The sequence below is a fragment of the Ciconia boyciana genome, chromosome 1, assembly GCF_034638445.1.
Source record: "Ciconia boyciana chromosome 1, ASM3463844v1, whole genome shotgun sequence".
NCBI lineage: Eukaryota > Metazoa > Chordata > Aves > Ciconiiformes > Ciconiidae > Ciconia > Ciconia boyciana.
In genome coordinates, this window is record NC_132934.1 from 159,467,422 (window position 1) to 159,494,773 (window position 27,352).

Sequence of the window (27,352 nt, forward strand, 5' to 3'; positions counted from 1 at the left end):
CCAGAGAGAAAAGCTGATACTTACAAATTCATTTGAGAAATGGAACAGCATTTCAAACAAGGATGATGACTATTGGAACAAACTTTCTAGTGATGCTGGCATGGGCTGCACATGTCTTCGAGTCTTCAGAGCATGGCCTTCTCAGAGACAGGCTTTAGTTGCACACAGCCCAGAGACTTCAACATAGGGGAAGCCTGGGTATAGTGTAACGACTATTTATAGCCTAATATATGAGGTTCAACATATAAGCCCCTTTTGGCTTTGTGAATTAATAATATAATATAATATAATATAATATAATATAATATAATATAAATCAATATAAATTTATATTATAATATAAACAATATAACAATGTAATATAAAATAATAATATAAATTAATATGATGTTATTAATATAATTAATAATTTGTAAATTAACATAATTTATTAAGTTGATTAATAAATAAACTTACATGTTGATACATTAGCAATTCCTTTACTGCTCATTTCAACAGAAAGATTCAATTAAAATGCTTTTTACAAACCTAAATCATATTTTATGCTATCTGAAAAGCTAAACAAAGTACATTCTCTGTGCATCTATGTGAAGTCTCAGCTTTTCATACACCTGCACAAATGTCTGGGTGACCAGGACAGAAATCTATAGTGCATTTAAAAGAAAAATTAGGAAAGTAAAATTAGCTAAGTAAACCCAAATTAATTTAATACAGAATATACCATGCACATTAATATCTGTATCGGCTACATTAGTCACTCTCGTATCTAATTCAATACCTAGTGATCCTTTTGAATTTATCTGTTGCTGCCCCTGGATGTGCCTCAGAGCTAGGATGAAGTAGTTAAGTGCAAGGACACAGGCATTGAATCATTAACTCTCTACTTAGTGTTGTCAAAATAAAACCCTAAATCACACTAGCTTTATGCCAGATATCTGACTTCTCCACTACCTAATACAGTCATTTTCACTTTTTTTAGCACCACTTTTACCCAGTAAGCATGTGTTTGAAATTTTTTTTCCCAGGAGAATCAATTGCATTTTTCAATAACAAATACCATAATCAAAATTCTCTATTAAACAGGATAAAAATGTCTAGTGAATTCTGTAACAATTACATGTATTTCAGATTCCTCAGTCAAAAGAGCATGGTCCCTGCTCTGAAGATTTTTCAATAGAAAAGATGAAAAACCTGTTAGGTAGGAAATAAACTATTATTTTAACATAACAGGAACCACAGAGAAATTACAGGTTCAATTCAGATGCCTAGTGCCATTTGACATACCCTAAGATATCAAGGACATCCTCATGACCGCAGCAGCTATGCAGGCATCCCTGTGTCCTAGTGGAGCCAAGCTGGGCTCAGGCAAGGGTGGCCTTGGGCATCAGAAATCATACAAGATGCCTAACTTTAGGCAATTGAAGACTTTGAAATTATGTCCCATGTAGTCTGAGAAGCCACAATAGAGTCAGGAGTTGAATTCATATTTCTGAGTTTTCAGACCAGTCAGTGCCAAAAGCTGTCTTCAGCTGGGAGATAGTATAGTATTATTTTTCTCTCCTAATTTGCATTTTAGGTGTATTAGAGAGTTCCATAAATGTCCTATATAATTCTGTTTCTGTGAAGCAACATTAGTGCAAGAAATGAGGAAATCGTCTGACAGCAACCGTACCATAATATTAATACTTAGCTTTGCTTAATGAAGCATATCATTAATCATAACTCTCTCATTTTTATGGTTATGATCTTATTGGTCCTCATAAGAACACGCTGTCTGAAAATACCATGTTTCTGCTTCACTGAACAGATGACAAAAATAAATGTCATTCATGATTTCTGCAATATGGACCTAGAATTTTCATAAAAAAGAATTGACAGCTTCTGTTATATAGCTTTATCATATAATAATGCATAGTTATATTCCAAAAAAAGAAAGAAAGGCAGTTCTTCCTCTGAATCAAATTACTTAGCCTGGCTGGATAGTAACAAAAATTTTATATTCAAAGGAGCATGGCAATTAGGGGCAAGTTATACTAGGCTTTTGAGAGGGAGCACTTCTACTGTACATCCTGGTGATGAATATGTGATCCTAGAATCCTCCGCTAATTGTAAGAATGTGATGTGGAAGCTTCTGTCTCTGTTGTAAAAGTTTAAAACATCGGAAAGCTGGGAATTGTGGCTTTAAGTATATGTAAGCCGTATAAACCACAGCTTTTCCCTTGTTTTCTGCCAATACGTAGAGACTTATATTGGAAATTTTAAGACTGGTGTGAATGACGTATGAATGGAAATGTGTAGGTAAGCACCAGAAGAAACACCAGAATGAGGTTAAAAACTTGACCTGTATTGATAACCAACAACACATTCACAGCAGTAAAACTGAGTAATGTATTATTTTGTCAAAACCAGAAGGTCTGCACTCTCGTAAAACGACGGTATGATGACTTGTCAGCAGAAGACTGTGTGCTCAACAACAAAGGACGTCTACACGGACACAGCACATAACTTGTGTCATTCCTTTCCATGTGAGCCCAACAAGAACAGCATTGTCCTAAGAATGTCAAAAATGAGGAAGCACAGACAACAGGCACCAGACTTGCCTAAAACTTACAGAGATGAAAGTAAGAAAAATTGTGAGTCAAAAGATTCATCCTGTTGGGTCCTAAACGATATAAAAGACATGTCTAAAAACCAGTTTGCTGTTGTCATTCAAGATGAAACAAAAACACCTACTGCGAACTTGATGGGTGGCATCTCCTGTCCATCTTCTGTGTCACACACAAATGATCCTGACCAAACTACTTAAATCCAGACACTTTTATGCTTGTATGTGGGTGTGAGAATGTGAGTGAATGAAATCAATGAGAGAATGTGTCTGAGTGGTGAAAATTAATTTACTTGGGGATTTTATAAAAAAAATATTAACTTCCCCTCCCATAAAGTCTCATGTAGTTTTGCTGCACTGGTTTCCTATAGTTAGAGGACAGAGAGGTGTGAAGGCAGACCTGAGTAAGGAGGGAAATATTAATTACCTCAGCATTTCCTCCAATAATAAATCAGCTCCTCCAGCTTTTACAAGCCTTTATACTACAACCAGAATCTTGAACTAATGAGAACTAATGCCTTTTACCAAAAGGCATTGGTATAAACAAACAAAAATATAGCTGCATTTACTCTTTGATGTGACAGGATGTGATATGCCATTATACAACTGGATTCCCTACAGCGTTAGGATTATGTTTTGCTGTGCCATGGCCAAAATAAATAGTTAAAAAGTCATCAAAGTGAATTTGCTCACTTGAAAATAAACAAATCTGACTTCTCAAGGTATTCTATTGTCACCAATCAAAGAACTGGCTTGCTGGGGTGACCAGAGGCTTAGTGTTGAGGACAGTGCAAACATCCATGACTAAATATTAAAAGGTCTTATCAAAGCTCATTATCTAATTGGTGGTCCACTATATGAAGCACAGACTGAAATACTGACATAAAACAAAATGGGAGCATCCCTAGAAATACGTAAGAGCCTTGCTATGAGTCACCTGTTAAGAGTTTCAACTTTTGCTGGCAGCCCTAGTGAAGAACTTGTGTGGAGCTTCAACTAACTTTTTACTATTTTTGTTGCGTTTCTTTTTATTGTAGGGGTTTTTAAGCAGCATAATCCTGCACCACCCAGTAGCATGCAGAGGACCCAAAAGGGCTTCTGTTTTATTCCTTCAACGGTTGCTACTTTGCTGTGACAAGAACGCACAGCTAGGCTAATAATGGTCCAGAGAACAAATCAAAATGAATGGAGTTAAGAGCATTATAAAATCAATTTCAAATTGATCTTTACTGTTGTCCTGAATTCTTGTTGCCTGCCTGCCCTCAGTTCTGAAAGAGAACAGAACATAATGGACAACAGTCAACCCAGTGAGGTGGAGCAGCCAACGATGACATCAACTGAAAAAACATGACTGGACGCAGCAGGGGAACAAATAACACTTGAAAGCTCGGGACACATCTGCAGCTAGCAGCACATCCATAACCTCAGAGGAGAGAGAGAAGTATCTCCCACCAGGATACAAGATAATTAAATATCAAGCCTGGTGTACATCAGTGACATAGCCATGCCAAGAAAGAACTTGTACTGGCAAACCTCTGATTCTCCAGTCATGTGTGTGCACCAAAAAAAACTTGCACAAGAAAGGCTCAAAGAACCAAGTAAAGACAAAAAACCCATGATATTAAATATTGCTGTGGATCAACACTGCAATAGACTTGGGCAAATTTTACATCATTGAAAAAAACTGAACTGTAGGGAATGGGCCTTTAGGTAGAACATACCAATCTCAAAAAGGCTGCATGAGACACCTCCTCCAGCCATAGCATATTAAGTCTCAGTGCAGAGGCACAGACAAAGGAAGGGGAAGACGAAGGAAGGACCTGGCAAGCAGGTCGAGGGAGATGGTTCTCCCCCTCTACTCCGCTCTCGTGAGACCCAAGCTAGAGTACTGCATCCAATTCTGGGGTCCCCAGTACAAGAAAGACATGGATCTGTAAGACCGGGCCCAGAGAAGGGCCACAAAAATGGTCAGAGGGCTGGAACACCCCTCCTGTGAAGAAAGGCTGAGAGAGTTGGGGTTGTTCACCCTGGAGAAGAGGAGGCTTCAGGGAGGCCTTATTGCTATCTTTCAATACTTAGAGGGCTATAAGAAAGATGGAGAAAGACTTTTTTCCAAGGCCTGCAGTGACAGGACAAAGGGCAACGGTTTTAAATTGAAAGAGGGTATGTTTAGATTGGACATTAGGGAGAAATTGTGTATTATGAGGGTGCTGAGACACTGGAACAGTTTGCCCAGCGAAGTTGTGAAGGCCCAGTCATTGAAAGTGTTCAAGGTCTGGTTGAATGGGGCTTTGAGAAACCTGACCTAGTGAAAGATGTCCCTACGCATGGCAGGAGGGTTGGACTAGGTGATCTTTAAAGGTCCCTTCCAACTCAAACCATTCTATGATTCTATGCTTATTCTATGATTCTGATTCTATGAATCCATTTCTAACAGCAGAATGCTGTGGAATCTATGCCGAGTCCTCCTGCAACCTCTGTCTTTGTGGAGACGTAATGTCTCTATTCCTGGTACTGCAATGATGGACAGCTGAATTTTTAAGTGAATGACTCACTACAATCATGCAGAAACATGGTAATAGGGTCTCACTCAGTTGTACCCTAATTTATCATCTCTTTCATCTCATGTCTTTCTACCATCTCATGGACAGCTGGTCTGGAAAGCAAGCTATTAATCAATCTCTGCTGGTCAGAGGAGGCCAGTAACAATTCTTATTCAAATCATTTAGGTTGTCATTCACATTTCTCATTTCAGCATGCATTTAATCTGAAAACACTGCTCTTCCTTCCTTGTGCTTTACAGGCACTCAGTGCTCACTGTCAGACCCTGCACATTCACAGAGTCCAGTTTACAATTCTCTGAAGCCAGAGTTACTAGCAAGGGCTTATGCCCTGACAGTGATTGCCTAGGTAGCAATAGTGGTAAGAGAAAAGAGGAGAAGGAAAGAGGAAGGAATCAGCAGTTCAGCAAGAGGTGTCAAGAGGTTCAGGCTGAGATGGAAGCATGGACAAACCCAAAAGGAAGAGATGTGTGTGCCACTAGCACAAAATTAATGAGAGAAGTTCTGTGAATAGATAAGTTGCAAAAGGGGAAAGAAAATAAGGTTAAAATTGGTAGACTCTCCTAAAAAGGGAGATATGAGAAATACTGTATATCAAAGGCAACATTCAAAATGTTATCAAGATAGAAAGAGATAGCCAAGCAAAACATCGGGCAATTACTAAAGAGTGGGGCTGAAGCTATCAGTAACATCAGAGGCTACTGAGGATCTGAAAAGGATAAAAATGACAGAAATTCCTATATTTTGTCAGAAACTGTGGGAAGAGACATTTCAATTAAAATGTTGGTGGAAGCCACCGTGAAAGATGAAGTCACAGGAAATGCGCAAGGGGTAAATGGCTTGTATTATGAGTTTGAAGGTGAGGGAAGGTGAGGGGAATTTACTTGCTAAATGGTGAGTGAACAGAAAGCTGCAATTGATGGGGGACTCTCTGCAGATAAACATTCCTGTACTTAGAACTTACACCTAGGTGCTGCCTTAAGTTATTGGGGAGGGGGGGGTGTGACCTCTTGAGGCAGGTGTGTCAGAAGCACAGAAGGACACTGGATGGTCAAAGAAAATAAGGTTTCAGGATCTGCCAGCAGTAAAAATAGGAAGAAAAAAAAAGAAGAAAAAAAAAAAAAAAGGAAGGAAGGAAAGAAAGGGAGAGAGGGGGGAAATGAGGGAAGGAGCCACTCCAGAGCTCCAGCAGCCAAGAGAAGGAAAAGTGGTATATGGAAGAGAACGGAGTGATTAGTAAGACATCTATGTTTGTTAATTTGAATCTCGGCACACTTCACATGGAAGAACCAGACAAGTGCAAACAAAAAAACACTTGTGTTGCATGAGAACAGAAAGAGAGGAAGGGGAAAACAGTTCTTGGCTGTAAAAGAATGAAAACTGATGGAATCACGCAATAATAATAATATAGGAACATGCTTCAAGGAGTAAATTACAGCCAAATCTAGAATAATCTAAAAATATCTCAAATTGTATTTAGAAATATAATAGAAATATCAAGAATATGAAAAAAATAATCTGCCAATTTTTTACTACTGGAATCCCAACAGATCTACTACAGAAATCCAACAATTTTTAGAAGATGGTATTAGTAGTGTCATGACTTCTAATTGGCAAGGCTAAAACTCTAGAGACCAGCTTCACCTCACCAAGTTCAGACAGCTGTGAGTGAGCAAAGATGCTCTAGTCTCCCTTGAGGTACTTCAGAGGTCAGCTCAGATCTTGGTGGATTTGATCATCACCTTATGCCATGCTTCCTCCTCTCCCTTTACTTACAAGAAAGCCCAGGACAACAGGATTCCTGATTTGGCGCTTACTCTACATTTTTGGGGAAAGAATTAGGAATAAGCTCAGCCCCCTGAAACAGCAAAAATTACAGGGTGGGCCATCTGAAGTTCTGTCAACAAATGTTGTGCAGTGCAATTTCAAACAGGGCACAGTAACTTGAATTGCATTTTCCCATATAATTCCTTTCACCTCCAGAGAATAACTAGTAACTAACCTATTAGCTTGAATGAAAGTGGAGAAGTTGAGCTTGCTTGAGACTACAACTGATTCATAAGTTAATGAGCTGGCTTTCCTTTCTATTTGTTGTTTCAAAATTTGGAAAATAAGCTTAAAGCGTATGGATTTTAAATTAATTAATTAATTTCTACCGTTCTCTTTGGACAAAGCTATTTATACTAAAGGGGAGAGTTTGTTCAGGTAATAATGTGACCTAGAGTGTCTCCTGCACAGTAAAAAGTTGGACACTGGCTCAAGTGTTGACATGATTATTCATTTAAATGTGGGGTGCTCTAGCCAGCAACAAAAATTAAAATTATCACTGTATCTTTCCTAATAAGGAAGAATGGAATTTTTGTCTATATTTTCCAAAATGTGCAAAATAATTAGCAGTATTAACATTGAAGCATTGTCATCAAATAATGTAAAATACGTATGACGTAAACGGAAGAGATATTTTTAATCATGAAAGATGATGAATTTTGGTTCCCAGCTACTTAATTTCTAACAAATATGACCCAGCTTTTCAGTGCCTTTATCTGCTTTCATGTCCTTTAAATAAAATTACATTTCAAACTATTCTTTATCTACACATTCATATTATTGAATTACACTGAATGTTATAAACTATATTATGGCTGGTTAGACATTCGAACTAGAATTTTCCATATACGTCTACATTCTGCATGGCAGAGACCTTGACAAAATTTTCCTGTAGTCAGAATTTTTTAGGTACACACAGATTATGAAGCAATATGTTTTTTTCTTACATAGAAATAAGGAATATAATAAAATGTGTCATTGTTCATGCCAACTACTTTGTTAATATTAAGAATCAAAGTAATTTTAAAAATAAAGCCAATAAAATCTAGAAAGACAGCATTTAGGACAAATACTACATACGTGTTTTTAAAATACCATATGGTATGTATGCATTTACATATCTAAAACTAACTTGAAATACTGCTTAACACTAACATACATTACTGAAAAATCAACAAGTGAGGTTTTCACTGTCAACATTAAAATAAACCACCTGCATGTACAATTACTATGACAATGTATCTCAAGCATTTTAGATTCTTTCATAATATATTTTTACTACTTTTTTAGAAAACAGACATATCACTGTCAGTGAATATGAAATATTCAGAAGTATTGCTGGTCATTATTGACTTTAGATAAAATGCAACATTCTCAGTAAAACAACAACTGTACTAAACACAAAGTAAAATTACCTAATGTTTCAGATTTTCCTTTAAGTGTCTGTATTCTTCTTTAATGAACACTGATGGAATTTGGGATAGACTACAGCACTTACATTTATGCTATTAGGTGTATTTAATCTACTTCATTGCTAGTGCTTCTGACGTTTTAAAATAAATATTCACTAACATATTCAATATTTGTATAGCTTGTTTCTTACAAAAACCTATAATCTATTATAATCAATCAATGATGTCAATAGTCTGTAGTGATAGTACGTTATAAAATCAGGGGGAAAAGAAAGTTATAAACTCTCAAGATTTATATTAATTATATTATAGTAAGTGAATGCATACCCCCACAGACATTGCCGTCTGCATTTTCACACTGTCGATCATCACATTCACAGTTTTTGCCATGAACTCTGTTGTCTCCTGGAGGGAAGCAAGTGCATTGGCCACATTCACATCTCCCTGGAACAATAAACAATTGTTACAGTCATGACTTCAGTAAAGTAAAATAAAGGAAATAAAAAATCGAACTCATTCTACACCCTACTCCCCAAAGACAAACTACAAGTCACTCTGTATTAATTAAAGTATGCACATAAACACTATTTAAAAAAAAACAACCAAAACTATCTCTCCTCCATGGCAACCAGAAGCAAAGTATATCACTGTTATGTCTTGGTGGAAACAGCAACAACAAGGAATCATTGGCATTGTATGTTTTTCATATCTCAACTTTGCATAACAGAGCTATGGCACATGTTTAATTGTATAATTAACCTCTATAATTGATCTAAAATATTTAGCACATACCTCAGAAACTCCAAAATGAACATGATTAGAATTAAATAGTCTGTGCACAGAGCTGGCTAAGATACTCTCTATTCATTTAGAAACATAACTCTTCAAATACTCTGTCAGGCACTTGGAAAGCAAAAATCCATATCATTTTTCTTGTCTAGACTTGAGGAAATAGAAGTCGAAAGCACAACCTCTGCCAGAGTCTTCCCTTCCATCAACCTGTTAACAGGAGAACTCCCCAAAGCTTGAACAGGGAATAGACTTAGCCAAACTCCCACAGATCTTCCACACCAAAGCCCTCAGAGTAGTATTAAATGGTCAGATGCGGAAAAAACTAAGATCAAGGACAGTCTTACATTGCACAAATATGAGACAGACTCAGTTCAAGGTAACATTGGTTTTGTTATTTCCTAACTTCTAAGAGTTTGTCTCCATATTTTTAAAATTGTTTTAATGCAATGCTATTGTGAGAATGCTCTAAACATGACACAAACCATGGATCAAAGTAATACATTTGATGGGCTTGGGAAAAGATATTGTCTATAAAAAAGGGCCACCAGAGACATGGATTAGAATGCAGAAAAGCCTGTTCCTCTCAATCTAATTTAATCATATCAGCAGTGAGACTCAACCTGGGCCTGGACTCTGCTCTACTGACTGCAGAACCCAAATTTACAGTAGGAGCAACTATAGCTACAAAGCTAAAAAATCCTCCAAGTGCAGCCTTTCATTATGTAACCAAACAGCTCAGCATGCAAAATATTTTTTCAGCATTTGCTGAAATATTTTGCTAAACGGGAAAGGACTGTTAAGGAGAAGCTTAGTGGGGCTTTTCTAACTGTAGGTTTTGTGACAAGAAAACCTTTTAGGTCAACACACTGCCAGATCATTGTTAATCTATTTTTCTTTCAACTTCTAACTTAAATTTGTTACATTTGATTTTTCAAAAAACCCAGTCTAGTTAAGTTGGAGTACGGGGGGATCTTATTACTTATGGAAAAATTGCCAGCTCATTTTATAGCTGCCATACTCTTTTTCTTCCCAAGCATCAATGTATATTGCACTTTCAAGCTGACATTCTATGTGCCAGGATTCAACCTAGAAGGACATTTTATGATCAACTTAAAGTGCAAGAATCTTAAAAAAGACATGCTGATAGAGAGAATTAACAGCAAATACTTCATGATACCTTTATAATATACATAGTTTTAAAACTATGTTGCATTGTCAATTATATGAGGATACCTGTTCCAGAAAGAAACTTATAGGAAGTGCATCTACCACATCATGAAATACAGTTGTATTTGGTAATCATGTCAACATTTAAGATATGATTGTCTACAGAATGACTGATGTTATTTGCCTGCATTCTCTAAGCTACAATTATTTGCCAAGGACAGTTACATTAGCAACTGGAACAAAATCATTTCTTAGTACTTAAATACACAGAGACTTTTAATAAGTCCAACTTGTCACTATTTGGAGCTCTCACGGTCTTTTTCTATGTATCCACTTTAGACAATCTGTCTGGCTACTTTTACAAAAATGTCATTTCGCAGTGTCCCAAAGCACAGTCAGTCACCCAAGGGCAGATAGGTACCTGGTGAACAGGACCCATCTGTTGTGAAGACTCTATAAAATAAACAAAAGAACCATCTTTAACAGTGGTATCCTGGCCAGCTAATGCTGTAATAAGGAGGATGCCTGAAGGACAATAAAATCAGTTTAAGCAAGATGCTTTGAAGAGAGGAGTCAGCAGAGATGGAAAATCCTCCAGAGGGACGAGCAAAGGAAGGTTCTGTAATGAGGCTCCTGCATGTTCTGTAATTAAGCATTACCTTCTGTAATGCGTAATTTAATAAGTCAGAATGACCTGAGAGCCCAGTGGCTGGGCACTTGCACTGGAATTGAGCAGGAACTTCTCAGTCCCTGCTGCAATTAATATTTATTCATTTTAGTTAGTGTGCAACAGTTTCACCAGCAAAAAAACAGGAGTATCCCATCCCTAGGCAGATAGGGCATATTTTTGTCATGTAAGAGAGAGAAGCTCAGGTTGTCTTCTCAAAATCAAGCACAAAGGGGATTTAGGCCCTACTTTCTCAATCTTCTCATCTTAGCTAATGTATAAAACACCAACACATATATTCAAAAAGCCCAAATTCCTTGTTGATATCCGTGCCTCATATTTTATTTTGGCTGGCTCCCACCTAAGCTCAGGGTATGATTTAGATCATCTGAATGCAGACAGCAGAACTGAAAGTGTCTTGAAAATGGACAGAAACCTCAGTCAGTAAGTGCTCTGGAAAAGGAATTCCCTGAGTTATTTCTTTACTTTTAAATATTCAAAGATACAGTTACAGTAGTTTAGTACACTGCTGCTGAAATTGATAGTCAAATTATTAGTTCATTATTCCTTTTCTCTTACAAATGTGACAAAATCAGCACTAGGAACATAAGAAGTGAATTTAGTGGTGACACTAAATAATTGCAACTTTGTACTGGCTTAAAAAGGATATTTTACCTCCAAAGTACTGAGATTTTGGTTAGATTATGTAAGGTGGGCTCACTCTCTGGGGATAATTTAACAGAGAATTAAAGTCCTTTTGCTTCTGAACAGCTAACTGCCTAGGATGTAGCAAATGTAAACTTCAAAGGCTCAGTTTATCACCATATAGATAAACACAAAAATTAATAGCATTCTGTAACAATAAATTTCAGGTTGCTTCCCTGGGAAAACCAGGAGTAGGTATTTGCAGGGTAAGTTTGCTTCAGCCATTCTACTACTTTGTCAGATGTATCTGCTACTGAAATAACAGGAGCCACACCTTATTCTGTGAACTTCTTCTCTTAGTTATTGTGATAAAATACTTACCATTCAAGTTCAATCGTTCAAAAGTAATTTGAAGCTCACATTATACTGAAAAGGGATCAGCACTTTACTAAACATACTCTTTCTTTGTCTAGAATAATAGGTTTACCATAGCAACCTGATTATAGAGGTAAAGCTACTGCCAAACACATCCTAAATTCTCTCTAAATTCCAGGGCATACAGAAACAATTAAACACAGGAGGACTATAATATTCTGCTCCTTCTGAACCATCTGTGCAAGAGCTACACTGAGTAAAAAGAAACAAGTTCACCTCAGATATTTTATAGCAAGTGGCTTCCTCTCCTCCTTGCTAAACAGGGACAGTAAATTTCATTGTCTGATGAGTTCAGATGAAGGAAGCTTTATGATGGAGGTTGTATTAGTTATTAGCATTGAAAAGCTTAAGCTACTTATTGCAATGCAAGATTCCAAAACTAGAATAATTATACAAGACATTTGTTTATCTACAATCTTAATATTTCCTCACACTCTTTCCTTCCATTGATGTCAATAGGAGTATTAACTTATTACCGATAATTGTTATTACTTGAGGACTGAAAAAAGACCAGCTTAGAGTGGGTTTTTTGTTTTTAAAGGGAATTGACGTGCCACATCTCATTAAAACACATAAGTCTGTTAGATAATTGACTTTAGAATTCTAAAATTCCATGCCTTAAGCATTTAGCTTTTGATTTTATTTGCCATTTACTATAGCATTTTTTATTCCTCTTGTCCAACATTTATGAAAGCCTAACTAAACAGTGCCTAGACTTACATTAAACCTGCTGCCATGCAAATTGCTGTGACCATTAGCTGCATGTATTCAAACCAATTTCCAGCTGCCTATATAGACTGACTGAAAGTCTCTTTTATACAAGTAATTTTCATTTTAAAACACTGTGCTAGAAGTATATAATTTGCTTAATAAAACATTTTTACCCTGTTACTGCCAGAAAAAATATCATGAAGAAACAGCAATAGCTTTAAATGTAAAAATAAATACTGAATATAATAAGATGTACTTCATTGTCTTTTCCTGTCTATAATTCTACAACATAAAGGATTTTTCAGTGCATGGTGCTGAATTTTTATCTTCTAAATGAAAACAAATAAATAAAGTTTTTTGGTTTTTGGTTTTTTTTTTCTGTGTAAGGAATACTGCGCCCAATTGCGCTGAGATTGTGTTAAAAACAAACCAGGTTCATCGGTACCTCAGAAATACGGTGTTTCAGGCTAGTGATAAATAGAAGGGAATGTGCCTTTAGGAAGGACTTTTCTGCCCCATGGCTGTCCCAGGCTAAACATCTGAAAACATTACCTATCAGAAATTGGCAATTTCTTTGTTATCAAGCAATCTCAGGCAACCTGAGCACATTCAGTAAAGCTGCTGTGTCTTTCTGCCAGCAGAACCCATTTCATGCTGGATGGGAACAGATGATCTAAAATAGTGGCCATAAATGGCAAATCAGAGAAGGGGGATGTGAAGATTTGTGCAGAAGATCACAAAGTTTCAGAGGACATAGTGGGTGGGGAGAAGCAGATGTGACTTAAGGAAGTAATAGATAGGATGTAGCAGCTTCAGGTAAGGAAAAGGAAAATTCACTGAGTGGCGGAGGGAAAAAAGACCAGGAAAGGGAATAAACAGTACCACAAAATGGGCAAACAAAATGCGGCGCTTCCCAAAAATAGGGCGGACAATCTCATCATGCCTTGCTCAGTCTAAGGTGTTAAGAGCAGTGTAATCCAGCTGAGCCTGATCAGTGTGGAGAAATGTATAGACTCAAACAGAAAACAACTACAGACTTCTCAGTGGGCACACAGTTTATTTTGCATGTTCTATTCCCAAAATGGCCTGGAATGGTTTCCCACACCTAGAATGGTTTTTCATAAATAAAAAATAATTTTTCATATAAAAATATTGTACTGACTAGATAAAAAATAATTCTGCCTTATACAAACAGGCATCCCTGGCTTTTAAAATGCTAGTAATTCTTGGACCTGGTTGGTTGACGGTTTATGAGGTGTCAGAATAAGGGAACCTTTGGAAGCATCTTTAGTATGTGCAAAAGTATCCTTAGAACCTCTTTAAACACCTGAATATCTAGCTGATCTCACACAAACTATGAAAATCTGGGGATTAGTTTCTTACAAGGACTTTGGGCAAGCAGGAGCAATGTTCTACTTGTAATATATGAACAATGTCATCTGCAACCCCTAGTTATGTTGGGAAAAAGAGTTTCCCTCTTCTAAAAAAGCTTTATGAACTTATATCAGTACAGTTCTGTTTGTCTCCAATGCTCCAACATGTCTGAAGATTTGTGAAAAAACAGCTAGATGGGATAGCATAAATCTGGTGCTACCTCTTCAGCAAATGGAGTTCAACATCTACATGAAAAAATCAGTTCTCCTGCTGGACTTGACTTGAACACTCCTTTCTGCACTGAAGTGATATTTTACCATCTCAGAGAAATGAAGAACATCAGAGCCCTTAAATGGTTTGTCCTCTGTACAGAGTGCTCAGCTGTAGCTACAGAATGAGGAAGATGCACTGTGCTGCTCATCACAACACACCGGCCTTCATCACAGGTACCAATGCGAGTTCATTCCCGGTGAGCAGCACAGTGATAGGAGCCGAAGCGTGTATGAGATGTATCAGTAGTGTGGCGTCCTGGCTCTGCTGTGCTCTGCATCTCATGAGTCTTTGCAGGAAAGATAGAAAGCCAATAGCCCAGGAGAGGGCATCTTGTACAGCAACTTCCTTGCATTTGAAACATCAGACGGGAATATCGATGTTTTTCTATTTTAACTGAAGCTACAAGAACCACGAAGGATTTCTTTTCTTAGTGTGCACAGGATTGCTCTATTAGGCTCTTGGGGGGTTGGGGTGGGGGGCTTGTTTTTGTGGAGCTCTTCTGGTGAAAATTGGGTTTTCCTCATAAGGTTCAAGCAACAAGCAGGTTTTTTTTTCTGCAGTACATTGCGAAAAATAAAGTCGTGCATTTATGTCCTAGAAAAAATGTGCTGCAACTATTACAAGAACAACTACTTGTTCAGATTTGGGTTGGGAACTAACTTTCTGTTTCTAAATCATTACACAGAAAACAAACATGCCTTAAGTCTACTCATAAAAAGAGATTATTTGCAGCATGACTGACCCAAGACCTCAACTAAAGATATAAAAGCTCCAGAGAAGAGCTTAGCTGAATCATACAGACATAAAATGAAATGAAAATTGCTTTAATAAATCTAAAGTAATTTCCAAACTTCAGATTTTTTTAACAACTTTTTTTCAATAATTTTGTACACTGAAGTGACCTTTCAGCAGCAAGCTCTGAGATTTTTATTTAAATAGCATCAACAGTAGCTAAAGCATGTAATGGGCTTAAATATCTGTATTTTCCTAAGTCTTACTAGGCACCTCTCAATTACAATAACTGCATCAGCCGCTACATTCAGCACTATCAACAGGACTGAAGTAACTGCAATCAACTAACTATTATCATATAACTATATCACATACTTAGAAGACTTGTATCTATAGCTGGTCACTTTTTGTTCCAGGTTGCATTATCTCACCTTAGGCCCATATGTCACTTCAAAGGCCAGGATACTCTCAATAATTGCTTATGTTGATATGCCTGTTTTTATTTTAATTTCTATATCATGCTTGGAAAACCTACTCCAAATCTGCGTTAAGTGCTCAGTGATACTGGGCCATCCAGTGCTACATGGAACATCATAGTCCCACATTAAAGGGCTGGGAACAGGTTGAAAGGCTTCATTCACAAGGTGTGTGCAATGCAGAGAGTGTCACGGTGGCTCTGGGGACTTTGCTGTGTACAGCTTCTCTTACCCTTTTCCTGTAGGAAGACCCATGTCTTCTCATCACCTACACTCAGTGTCTTGTAATGCCTGGCGGTATAAAAATTTGGCCCAAGAAAAACAGCAGAAATTCACAAATTAAGAAATTCTTTTGTTAAAGCTGCCTGAGACTTTCCACTATTGTATGTATGTTTTATGATGTTGTTCACTAGTACAAAGTACCAAGCTGTCCCCCATATAATGTGTGTGGGTTTTTTCTGAGACAGAAAATGTATGTTTCTTTTAATCTTTTTAAAATGGAATATAATGTGAAAGTGTATTTAAAAAAGTCTGATAATTTAGTTTTTCCTCAAGGGAGAAAAAAAAAACCAACACAGAAAACAAATATCCCTAAGACAAAAACCCTGGAGAAATAAAAGATAAATATGTTATCCCAAACAACAGAACTCTCACAACAGCACAAGCAACTGAATATCCAGGATTGTAAAAGCAAGCGTTATGCAATAGCAATTGCTAATGGCTGAGACTTGCCCCCCACTTTAGTACACACGGCATGTATGACTGGAAGCCTAATTGCACAGTTGGCATATGGCATCCGAAGTAAATGCTCTTCCTTTGTGACAGCCTAATAGTGAAATACTTCTTTAGACAAATCCACTCAACAGCACCACTTTACAGATTTAGCATCAGATAGTCTTTTACAGCTCTTGCTGATCAGCACTACTGATTTGTATCTTCTTTTCCATGTTGCTTTCCTTTTTTCTTTTTTTTTTCCTCCTCCCTCTCTTTAAACATTTGGGTAAGAAGCACTGCTGTGCTGCTTGTTTCCTTTTCAGATTGTTAACTTGTTGACATCTGCTATCATCATCAAGCTGGCATGTCTCCTCCATCTGCCTCCTCTCAGTAGCAGTGTTTTGAGGATACACTCCTTGAAGGCTGCTATTGTGTTTCTGCACAGCCAACAGGGAATTTCTAGAGGAGTTCCAGGAGAGGAGTCATCAAGAACAACCCTGCCCACTTTGCAAGAGCAGGATTTTAGCCGTATGCCTCGCTTTTCCTGGTGACATCTTCCTCAGGTCTCCCGTTGGGGGCACGCCCTTGACAATCCACTCACTATATTAAGGGGACAAGTAAGACTACAAAGGCGATTCTCTGTTCAAAAGAAATGTAATAGTCAATGTCACCACACAGAGGAGAAATGTGTGAAGAAGCCAAGAAAGAAGGTGGCAAAATGCTTTCTAAAGAAATGTGTTGTTAAGGCAAAGAACAGTGGAAATGGAAGAGGAGGAGGAGGAACCCGTTGGGGAAAAAGAGAAAAACTAGACAGCATAGCAAATGTCACTCTGAAGATGTAAAAACCCTAGAATTCAGCAAGCCATCACCTGATTTTTTCCTACTCTTCCTCCCCTCTCTTCTTCTCTCACCCCAATAAAAATAGTTCCTCTTTCTTCCATCAACCTTTCTTTTCTGCTTTTCTCTCTACTTTTTTTTCTCTTTCCGTTTTGTCCAATGGGCCCTCCCCTCCTTTAAAATGTTTCATCACTGGGTACTGAACATTTTGTACTTCTATAAATCACCTTGTCTTTCAGATCACCCCATGTTACCTTCTCTAGCTTGCACTGAGCTCTGTCTTTTCATCTCTTTTTCATTCTTTCCCTCCAAAATGCTTTCAATAACTTAAACTATCAAGAAAACTACTGTACAGAGATGCCAATAAATCAAGTAGAGGATACACGGCATTCTGCTAAAACTAACATCTTCTCCATAGAATATGAAAAATGAAGTATTGTGTTTGATTTAAAGGACCCGACTTGAGAAAGCTTTTCCTTCACCTTGACAACTACCAGGAAAAATAAGTCTCATTTCCCTTTCAGCCTGTCCAACTGTCTGATGCTTAGCATAAGCTGCTATAAAATATTTTCTGGCAAAACCCAAACATAATAAAGAGGCACAATCCAACAGCAAAAGATATATGAAACACAAGGACATTGTTCAAGAAGCTGTGATGGCTTTTGAGCCATTTACAGCTTTATACATTTGACTGCCTTATCACCCAGAGGATTGACTGCTTATCCCTTTTTTACATGATCTGCCATGTAATGAGTCATAGCACTAATTCCACAGAGATATTTAATTTGCAGATTAATTTACTAGAAAATGTCAACTGCTTTGTGGAAGTTTAATCACCAAAATGTTAACCTTGTTCACTTCCTGCTGATGCCTGTTGTTTATTAGGTAGTAAATTTCAAGATATTTTTGGGTTGTAATACAAGCCTATCTATTACAACGTTTAAAATCCTAGACACCCTGCTCTTTGAAGCTTTAGCCAAGATTAAAGAGCCTTATAATGGCAAAACAACAATATGAAAAGATTCAACTGCATAGCAACCATCAATATTATTTGCAGATAACAGACTGCTAAGTTCAGAAACCATGGCAACAAATGACATCACACTCTGTCTACCTTATTGATTAGCTTTCACCTCAAGACTTTTTCCAGAAATGAAAGACATTACCTAGCAACTGCATCATCTACTGAGTTGTTCCAAGTTAAAATGCTCTTACCCTTCACTTGTAAGCAAATTTTTCCTTTTTGTTGCCAACTGGCCAGATTGTGTACTAGCCTCTCGTTACAAGGCTCTCTATTTAATCTGTTGTAAAGACACTGCCTTATGGCTCCTAAAATCTTTGCCCCAAATATAACTGCATCTGTGAAATAATGCTTCTTCCCGGCACCCAAAAAGGTTGGCTCTGAGGAAAAGTATGTAATGTGTAATGAGGGAATTAAAGGCATGATTGTAACAGCTTTTTAAATGCAACCTTTATCTTTAGAAAACAACACAATCCTTCATTTTCCCACTCTCTGATTTCAAGTATTAGTAGTAAATTCTTCATTGCAGGTAACCCTGAGTTTACGGATTTCAGGAAGAGTGCATAGCAATAATAAAACAGTGAGCCAAGAGCTATCAAAGGAGACCAGCTAGGCACATTCTGTATCACCCTACAGGTGTACTTGTTTAAACTTCTTGAAAGTAATAAGCTCTTTGCTCATCTGTCTTAATAGGACCCCATGAGCAGGCAAGGACATTGTCTGTTAAGACTGAGTTAGAGAGAACAGGTATACTTATGACCTTCGCATATTTATACTCAGCCTTCTGTTTGGAGGACCTGAATAAAATCCAGCAATCAAAGACAGTTAGCAGTTTTCAAGCTAGTCGGAACACAGGCAACACATAATTAAAGCCTACCAGTGAGGTCACGCTATTCCTGCAATGTCTGCCACAAAAAAGATGGATTTGTGATCAGTCTCCAAACCTTCCAGACAAATACAACAGTACTCTGAAACACTAAAATTAAGGCATTTTATTTTATTTAACTCAACTCAAGCAACTGCTATGAAGACCCTAAGGCTGAAACAATTGCTTATACATTAATATTGTTGCTAGTTCTGAGAGCAAGCAATCAGGTTTACAGTGTGCATTAGGCCCAAAATTTCTAGAAGGATCACCGCTAAATAAGACATATGCTCCTGCCAAGATTTCTGCTTTGACTGGAACTGACCTTCATTTTGCCAATCAGTCACAAGCAACAGATTTACCTGTGTGCTTAAGCTGCAGAACACAGCAGCCTCACTGTGCGGCCACCTGCCCCTTCTCTGCCCCCTGCTTTCAGTCCTGACCCACGTTGCCACCAGCTACTCTGTGTCTGCTCTCAGCGGGACAGCCCACTGGAAATGCTGACAGCCAGGAAACGTGTCTGGAAGAGCCTCAACACTTGGTTAGTGTCACCCATTGGATGGGAGAAGAGGAAGAGCCACGGGTGAGAAAAAGAGGTGCTTGAAACTGAATGGAAACTAGGGACCAAGAAAGCATTTTTCATGTCCATGCAGGGACTGCTATACTACCACACAACATGAACTTCTGGGAGTGCCAGGGCAGGTTTATATAACTCACAATTCTTCCTATAATTCCTCTCTCAAAAGAGAGAGGGAGAGAGAAGAAAGAGTCCAACCTTCCCCAGAAAGCATTAAATGCTCTCCAGCAGATGGAGAATTCAAAACATATGACCAGTCATTAGTCCCTTGAAAACTTCAGTCAATATGATTTTGAGGAAAAAATGGTCACATACAATATTTAATATCAAGCATATTACTGACATTTTATCTCTTCTGTTTTAAGGATATAGCTAATCTTTTTTGTCTCTAAAAGTCACTGTTCAAAAAGTGAGAATTTTATCAACATCGATATATGGAAAAATTTAAGATGAAAATAAGAATAACAAAATGTCAATTTTTTATAGCATCGGAAACATTCTGAAGTCAAATGAAGCGAAAATAGAAAAGCTAAGGTCTATTATATAAATCAGAGAGTAAGAGGATCTTTTACAACTGATTAAAAATGTTAAGACTGTAAAGCCCGATAAGTACTGTAGGGAATTCTATGCTAAATTGAAAACATCTATCCTCTTCTGGTTTGGGAATAAGTATAGATTTTACACAAAGTACTGCTTTGTCAATCTCCTCAGTCATCATGTAAGAACACAAAGACAATGCAAATAGTGCTTTCTACAGACCAATTGCTTTATTAAATATTTAAAAATTCATCAGAAATGAGATTGCTGGCTACAAAAGCAATCCTTTCAAGGAAAAAGTAATATTCACTGCAACAGTTTCTAGCAAAAAATATCTGCCAAGCAAAAGAACAACTAAGAAGAGAAACCTGGACCTAAGCAGTGGACTGAGTGGTTTTATCTTCCTGGGTAGAGAAAGAGAAAGAATGCATCAAAGCCATCTCCTGTAGCAATTTGTGTGCCTTTTTCCCCCCAAAATACTTTGTCTAAGCAGGTCCACTAAATTATAAGATAAAACTGCCTATTCCGCACCAATGAATATATGGAGAACATGGTGTTCCAAGAGATAGTAATCACTGTTACAGAAATCTGAAGGTAGATGCAACTCCCTACCCAGTCCAGCTATTCAGGAGCAGTTCTTCACAACTTCGGAGAAAGGTTACTCCAGTGGAGAGGAAAGAAAGAACTCAACCCTTCAGATAAACCAGGCTTGTGAAATAAACCCTACAAAAGTCAACTTCAGTACTTTTTTAGCTTTAACAAACGCTCACTGATAAAATAGCCAGTGATAAAGTCAACAAAGCAGAAACACAGTGGCGATTCCATGGGAATTTAAAGGTGGGAGAGGTTGCTGGGAGCTTTTTTTTTATTTTTTTATGCTTTTGCATTTAAGGGTAGGAGTAGGAAAAGTTATCTAAGTCGTTGCCAAGGCAGCAGAAGATGGGACATGGAGAGAAGAGAAGACCGTTACAATGACTAGTTACACTTTGGTAAGCACACTCTGGAATATGTATGTGTAAGAAATGTAATCTACCAGGTTCCACCAAAGGAAAAGATCCCAAGACTAAAGACACAGCTGAGGATGAAGGCAAAATTTGGATGGGGAATTAAAAGGTATGAGAGAAGAGGGAAGGCCGGATATACTGAAAACTTGCAAATCCGGCAAACAAGAATATTTTGACAGCAGATTCCTAGATGAGGAGAATGGGAAACATCTGGCCATGAAGTCAGGATACAAAAGCAAAACCAGTAACAGAGAAAAATCAGGCTTGAAGGCTAAGTTTGGAGTGCTCCAAACACCTTGAAAAATGAAGAAGATGTGACATGGAAGGAAAGAAGAGCAAAGATGCCTGCAAATGATAGAATCATAGAATCACAGAATCATTTAGGTTGGAAAAGACTCTTAAGATCATCAAGACCAACCATTAACCTAACACTGCCAAGTCCACCATTAAACCATATCTACAGGTCTTTTAAAATACCTCCAGGGATGGTGACTCAACCACTTCCCTGGCCAGCCTGTTCTAATGCTTGATAACCCTTTCAGTGAAGTAAAATTTCCTAATATCCAGTCTAAACCTCCCCTGGCGCAACTTGAGGCCATTTCCTCTTGTCCTATCACTTGTTACTTGGGAGAAGAGAGCGACCCCCACCTCACTACGACCTCCTTTCAGGTACTTGTAGAGAGCGATAAGGTCTCCCCTTATTGCTGAGGAACAGGCAAGGGAAGCAAGCAAATATCAGAGCTCACAGAAGAATAAGTGGGTGATGGTGTGAAAACAGAAGGTGAGGTGATGTGCCAAAAGAAAGAACCAAGGAAGAAGGAGAACCTGTGACTGACGCTCAGCAAAATAAGGCAGATTAATCTCAAAAATACAAGTGTATGCAAAAGGGATGAGGATGAGTGTTGCGGATTGATGCACAGACTCCGATCGAGGGGTAAATCCAAGACCCTTTATTGAAATCTTCCATGGCTTATATACTTTCTATGTGTTTACACACACGCTACTGAGAGAACTCCTATTGGTCTACATGTCTTGTCCACACGCCCCCCCATGCGTCCCTTCAGCTAATACAATTGGCTATCTCCCTGCAACCCTGCAGTTGCTTCCCCCACAACAAAGGTGTTCCAGACCCACTGTCTCCTTTTTTCGGACATGACCCGGACCCTCAGTACTTCAATCTTGTTAACCCTTTCACTCCCACAATGCCTAATTCCTCCTCAGATGAGTCGTTCTGAGGAAGATGCTCCAGCAAGTGGAAACCCAGGTGTCCTCAGGAAAATTTTTCCAATGTGCAGAAAAGAAGTGGCATTAAAAGGCAATTAAAGACAACAGCTAGCTCAAGCAGTGGTGTGAAGAGAGAGAAAAGCTATATTATCCTCTAAAAGCAAAAGAACATCTGTCCAAGTCAAAATTACTTTATCTATGGAAAGAGCTAACACATTTTCCATAATAATAAATAATCAGACCCCATTTCCATAGGACTGGAATCCAGCTCTAATTAATCAAGACATTCACCTTGCTGAACTATGAAGCAATGTGTCATTTTACAGACCGCTGAGTCTACAGCAAGAAACAATATTTCCTGCACCACCATGGTTCAAAACTTTGCCAGATGATTTTTATTGTCTAAGAACAATTTTTCTGTCACTGCTGTGGCCACCTTTCCTCTTACACAGTGGCACCACAGTGGCACAGTGGCATCTGTGAACCACTGTGGCTCGTAAGGATTGAATGGTGGCCATAACACGTGGGAAGCGTGGTGGCACAATTAGAGAGTTTGTGCTGACCTGGAGAAAAACAGTGTTCCCACTTGGCTATTCAATCAAACTAGATCTTTCTTTCAGTAAAAACAACCATTCCTATATGCTTACTTGTTACAATTAGAGAGGACATCAGGGATCACGGTGCATGGTTGCCCCTTCTGAGTTTCACCATGGACCTGAATTTAGGCAAATCATTAGCAATCCACCTTCTTGTCTACAAGAATGAAGCAGGATTACAGCATCTGAGAGCAGAGCACTAGCAACCAGTGTATTAAAAGCAGTCAGTGTGCAAAGTGGTGTTATGAAAAAAAAAAACCAACTCCACAATCTATGCCTTGTAAGAAGGGGAAATTTTCAAGGAGCATCTCCAGATGGAGAAAGACAACGTGGGGGGAACTGCCCCTTACAGCTGCAAGATACCATTTAGCAGCTGACAGGAGCTCTTGTGCTGCTGTGAAAGTCAGGCGCTCATGGCCCTTGGCTCCTGCTGCACTCAAAGGAGCTACAAGACCTGGCAGCTCTTGGTTTGCATGAAAGGTGATGGCTCGCAGGAGCTTGCTGCTTATAAGTCCATCAGCTCTCCTACTCGCTGAGGCATTGCCATGCTTGGGGCAGAAAGCATTCGTGAGCCCTGCTGAGCCCTGGGCTCCAGGGCACCTTTGGACAGCAGCAGGATCCAGCCCTGCTGGAAGGCAGCTGCCCCTGGAGCGAACTCAGCTGTTGAGCTTGGACCTGTATATCCACAACAAGCACTGGAGATGAACCAGGAAGCTTTGCAGCAAGTGTAAACTAGCATTTGTTGTTCATGGCTTTCACTGAGAGGGATTAAACTGGTATGAGAGAGCAGACAGGAGGCAAATCCCAGTGGTGAGAAACATTGTTCCAGCACTAGGAGCCACCTCTGATTTTAGCATTGCATGAATTAGTGCTAAAGCCATGTTTGCTCATGTGGATTTTTACAGACTATCAAAAATTTATCCCAGTCCTTTTCCAGGAAATGTCAGAGTTCTGTTTAGTAAATTAAAAGAAAAAAAAAGAAACAATTACTGCTAACCAGACTGAACACAATGAGTTTGGCAAGCTCTGTCATACCTGATTTCAGCTGGAAATCAGGCTTAGATGGAGCATTCCAGACTGATCATAAACATCTTATTAGAGAGCTTATTAGAGAAACAAAATAAGTCTGGTATTACAAGTTTAAATTTTTCAAAATTACTTTAAACACAGCATGAATGTGGGATTTACTTTTATTACTGTTTTAGAGAAAAGTACCCCAAATTACTCAGACAAATAAAAACAACAGTTTAATGCTATGCTTAAAAAGCAATTAATTCTGCAGATCTATTTTTTAAGGTAATAAAAGTTTTGTTTTATTTTGCTTTGTTTGTTTTTAACAGCAAGTGATAATGAACTAAACAGCATTTATTTCATAAAAAAAGGTGGATTGGCCCCTCTTTGCTAATGTAGTCACAAGAAAATTGTATTTAAGCCTCCTCTCAGTAGTTCCATGCAACTGAAAAACTGGTGCATTATTAAATTCCTGTGCAGGAAGATGTGGTCCCAGCAACTGCTTGGATTTTAACCCTTCTCCCCAGGAACTTGAGTTATGGCAGAGCACTGAGAGCAGCAAATAAGAGGCTGCCACAGAAGAATTAGTAATTTTGTTGCTATTTTCATTTCCCCCTCCTGGAGTGCGGAGGCTAGTGAGGCTTGGTGCTGAGGGAGTGGGAAGAAATAAGGAAAATAATCAGTGGAACTCATTATTTTCCTGTGAGAAAAAGTGGGAGGCATAAGTTATAGGGGGCAGTAATTGTAGATCAGACAAGGGCAGAAACTGATACTCAGTTGTGAGAGGAAAAAGAGCAGTGGAGACATCAGGTGAAAATAAGCAGCAACCACATGTACTATAACATCAGTAGTATGCAAAACACGTCAAAACTCTTGCAGTGCACACACGCACACACTCACAGAAAGGAAGCATTTATTTTAAAAAGTCAGTCACTCTTTGCTGCCTTCCCAAGAGCAGCAGCCCTGCCTCCTCCCCAGCAGTGAGACTGCATGCCTCTCAGCATCACTGCCGGAGATGTCAGGTCTCTCCACCTCGCACAGTAATACTTTGGCTTTCAGAAGTTATGATGGGAAAAGGGGTCAGCAGGCAGAGAGCAGTGGGCGACTGCCAGAGCAGGCTGCATTGCAGCAGACCTGGAGAGCCTGGGATTCTTGCTCTCAGGATCAGGAGCCTGAGCACAGGCAGATCATAATGACAGAATTTAATATTTTCCTTGAAGCCTTCATTATCAGCACTGCTACTTAAATGAATGACTCATTCATCTATCCTGTCTCAAAGATCACAACAGGAAACATTACACCCATCTCGATCTGCTTCTCCACTACTTTATTTATAGCTGCAATTAATGAAAAAGAAATGTATTTTCCCAAGAAGTTTCACTACACAAGTGAAAACTATCTACGAACCGAATAGTTTATACAGTATAAGAAATACATATAAAACAATACACACAAACCCCCCTCACTTTTAGTATCTATCTGAAAGACAATCTAGGCTTACCCTAGAAAAGTGACGACTGCTAAGCAGAGGTGCAGTGTTCAGAACACCAATAAAATCAGCATACAAAACCAAACAAACCCCACCCCAAATCTCAAGAGACATGCTGAGTGCAACATTTTGATAGGACAAGGGGTAATGGTTTTAAACTAAAGGAGGGTAGATTCAGACTAGATATAAGGAAGAATTTTTTTACGATGAGGGTGGTGGAACACTGGAACAGGTTGCCCAGAGAGGTGGTCGATGCCCCATCCCTGGCAACATTCAAGGTCAGGTTGGACGGGGCTCTGAGCAACCTGATCCAGTTGAAGATGTCCCTGCTCATGGCAGGGGGGTTGGACTAGATGGCCTTTAAAGGTCCCTTCCAACCCAAACTATTCTATGATTCTATGTTTCTGTTTCTATACTGCACATGCAACTATTTTCATGGGCATTTTTCCCCCAGAAGACCTTTACCTGCAAAACTGTAGTACAGATTGATACAGGTACCCTCTACGCACAAAACCCATGTGAGACCACACGCATGCAAGTGTTTCTTAAAGGCAAAAAGTAACAAATGACAGGAAGCTGTACCAAACCTTTGACAGGAAGCTGTACCAAAATCACATGATCACATGACTTATCATGACACTGAAGATCAATATAATTCTAGGGGAAATAACCCCATCACCACCCCAAAATGTCAGATTAAAATAACTTCCAAATGGAGGAAAATTTGGAATGGCAGGTACGGTATAGTTTGCCACATGCACACAGATCTGCAACAGTGTGAAAGGCACTCACAAATCAAACGGTGCAATTCTGTGTTTCATGTCATTTTCAACAAGTACACCCAAAAAACAAACACAGAACAAGCCCCTGGTTGCTTCCATACTAAAGGGTAAGAAATTGCATGTCAGCTTTCACCCCATCCTTCTGCTTCTGCTAGGAAGGAGATAAAACCTTTAAGGGTTGATCTGTACAGTCTTTCCAAACAAAGCTGGATCCAAAACTCAGTTATCAGCATGAATACAGATGCTTAGCAGAGTTTAACAACTCAAGCATGCTGTTATGCTAATGTGGTTTCAAATCTGGAGCTAGATCTTGTATGGCTAACATACTATGAAACACAAACTCGGGACTTTCTGTAGAAGACCCTATGGACAAACTTTTAACAATGCTGAAGAGTTTTGAGCTGATCCATGGCCTCTGTTCCTAATGAACTGATATATTTGTCTGAAGAATCTTATTAACCCTTAGACAGCTGTATATACCATACAAAGCCCTTGATTATACATAATCCATGGTAACTAGGGAGACGTGGCTGGAACTCAGGCTGTGTGGAAGCTCATATATTTGTCTTCTGTAGATAGATTTTTAATGAAAATAAATTCAATTTTAAGAATGCCTGTGGCTCCAAGTATCTCAGTAAAGGAGAGCCCCACTTGTTAGCACAAAGGCTGAAGTGAACTGTAAACTAGCCAACAAGGGATGTATTCTTGCAGAAGCTGAAATCCAGAAGGAGCAGCTCTCTGAACTCCCCCCTTCACCTCTCCTCTTGCTGTCAATGCTCTCTTCCCAGGGAAGCCCAGGCAGTTGCAGGGATTGCTTGCTGCAAGGGAAGGAGTTACTGAGTAGTTAAGTGATGAGTGACCCTCCAATTCTCATGTATTTATACAAGGAAAAAAAGGGAAGACAGCACAACATAAATTAACAGCAATATCTGCACAGATACATAAACCAGAGAGATACACACACTGAGGAGTGCCTTAGCTTTTCCTTATCTTTAGAATATATGAACAATGCTACTCT

At 38.6% G+C, this 27,352-nt stretch overlaps 1 protein-coding gene across 1 annotated transcript in view; it reads right to left on the reverse strand.

Annotated features, from left to right (window-relative positions):
* The window catches only part of ITGBL1 (integrin subunit beta like 1), a 145,838-nt gene that overhangs the window by 12,043 nt on the left and 106,443 nt on the right, over nucleotides 1–27,352 (reverse strand). Inside the window, exon 8 of the mRNA XM_072853727.1 lies at nucleotides 8,733–8,849. Within this exon, the coding sequence (XP_072709828.1) occupies nucleotides 8,733–8,849 (117 nt within the window). The remainder of the gene's footprint in view (nucleotides 1–8,732; nucleotides 8,850–27,352) is intronic.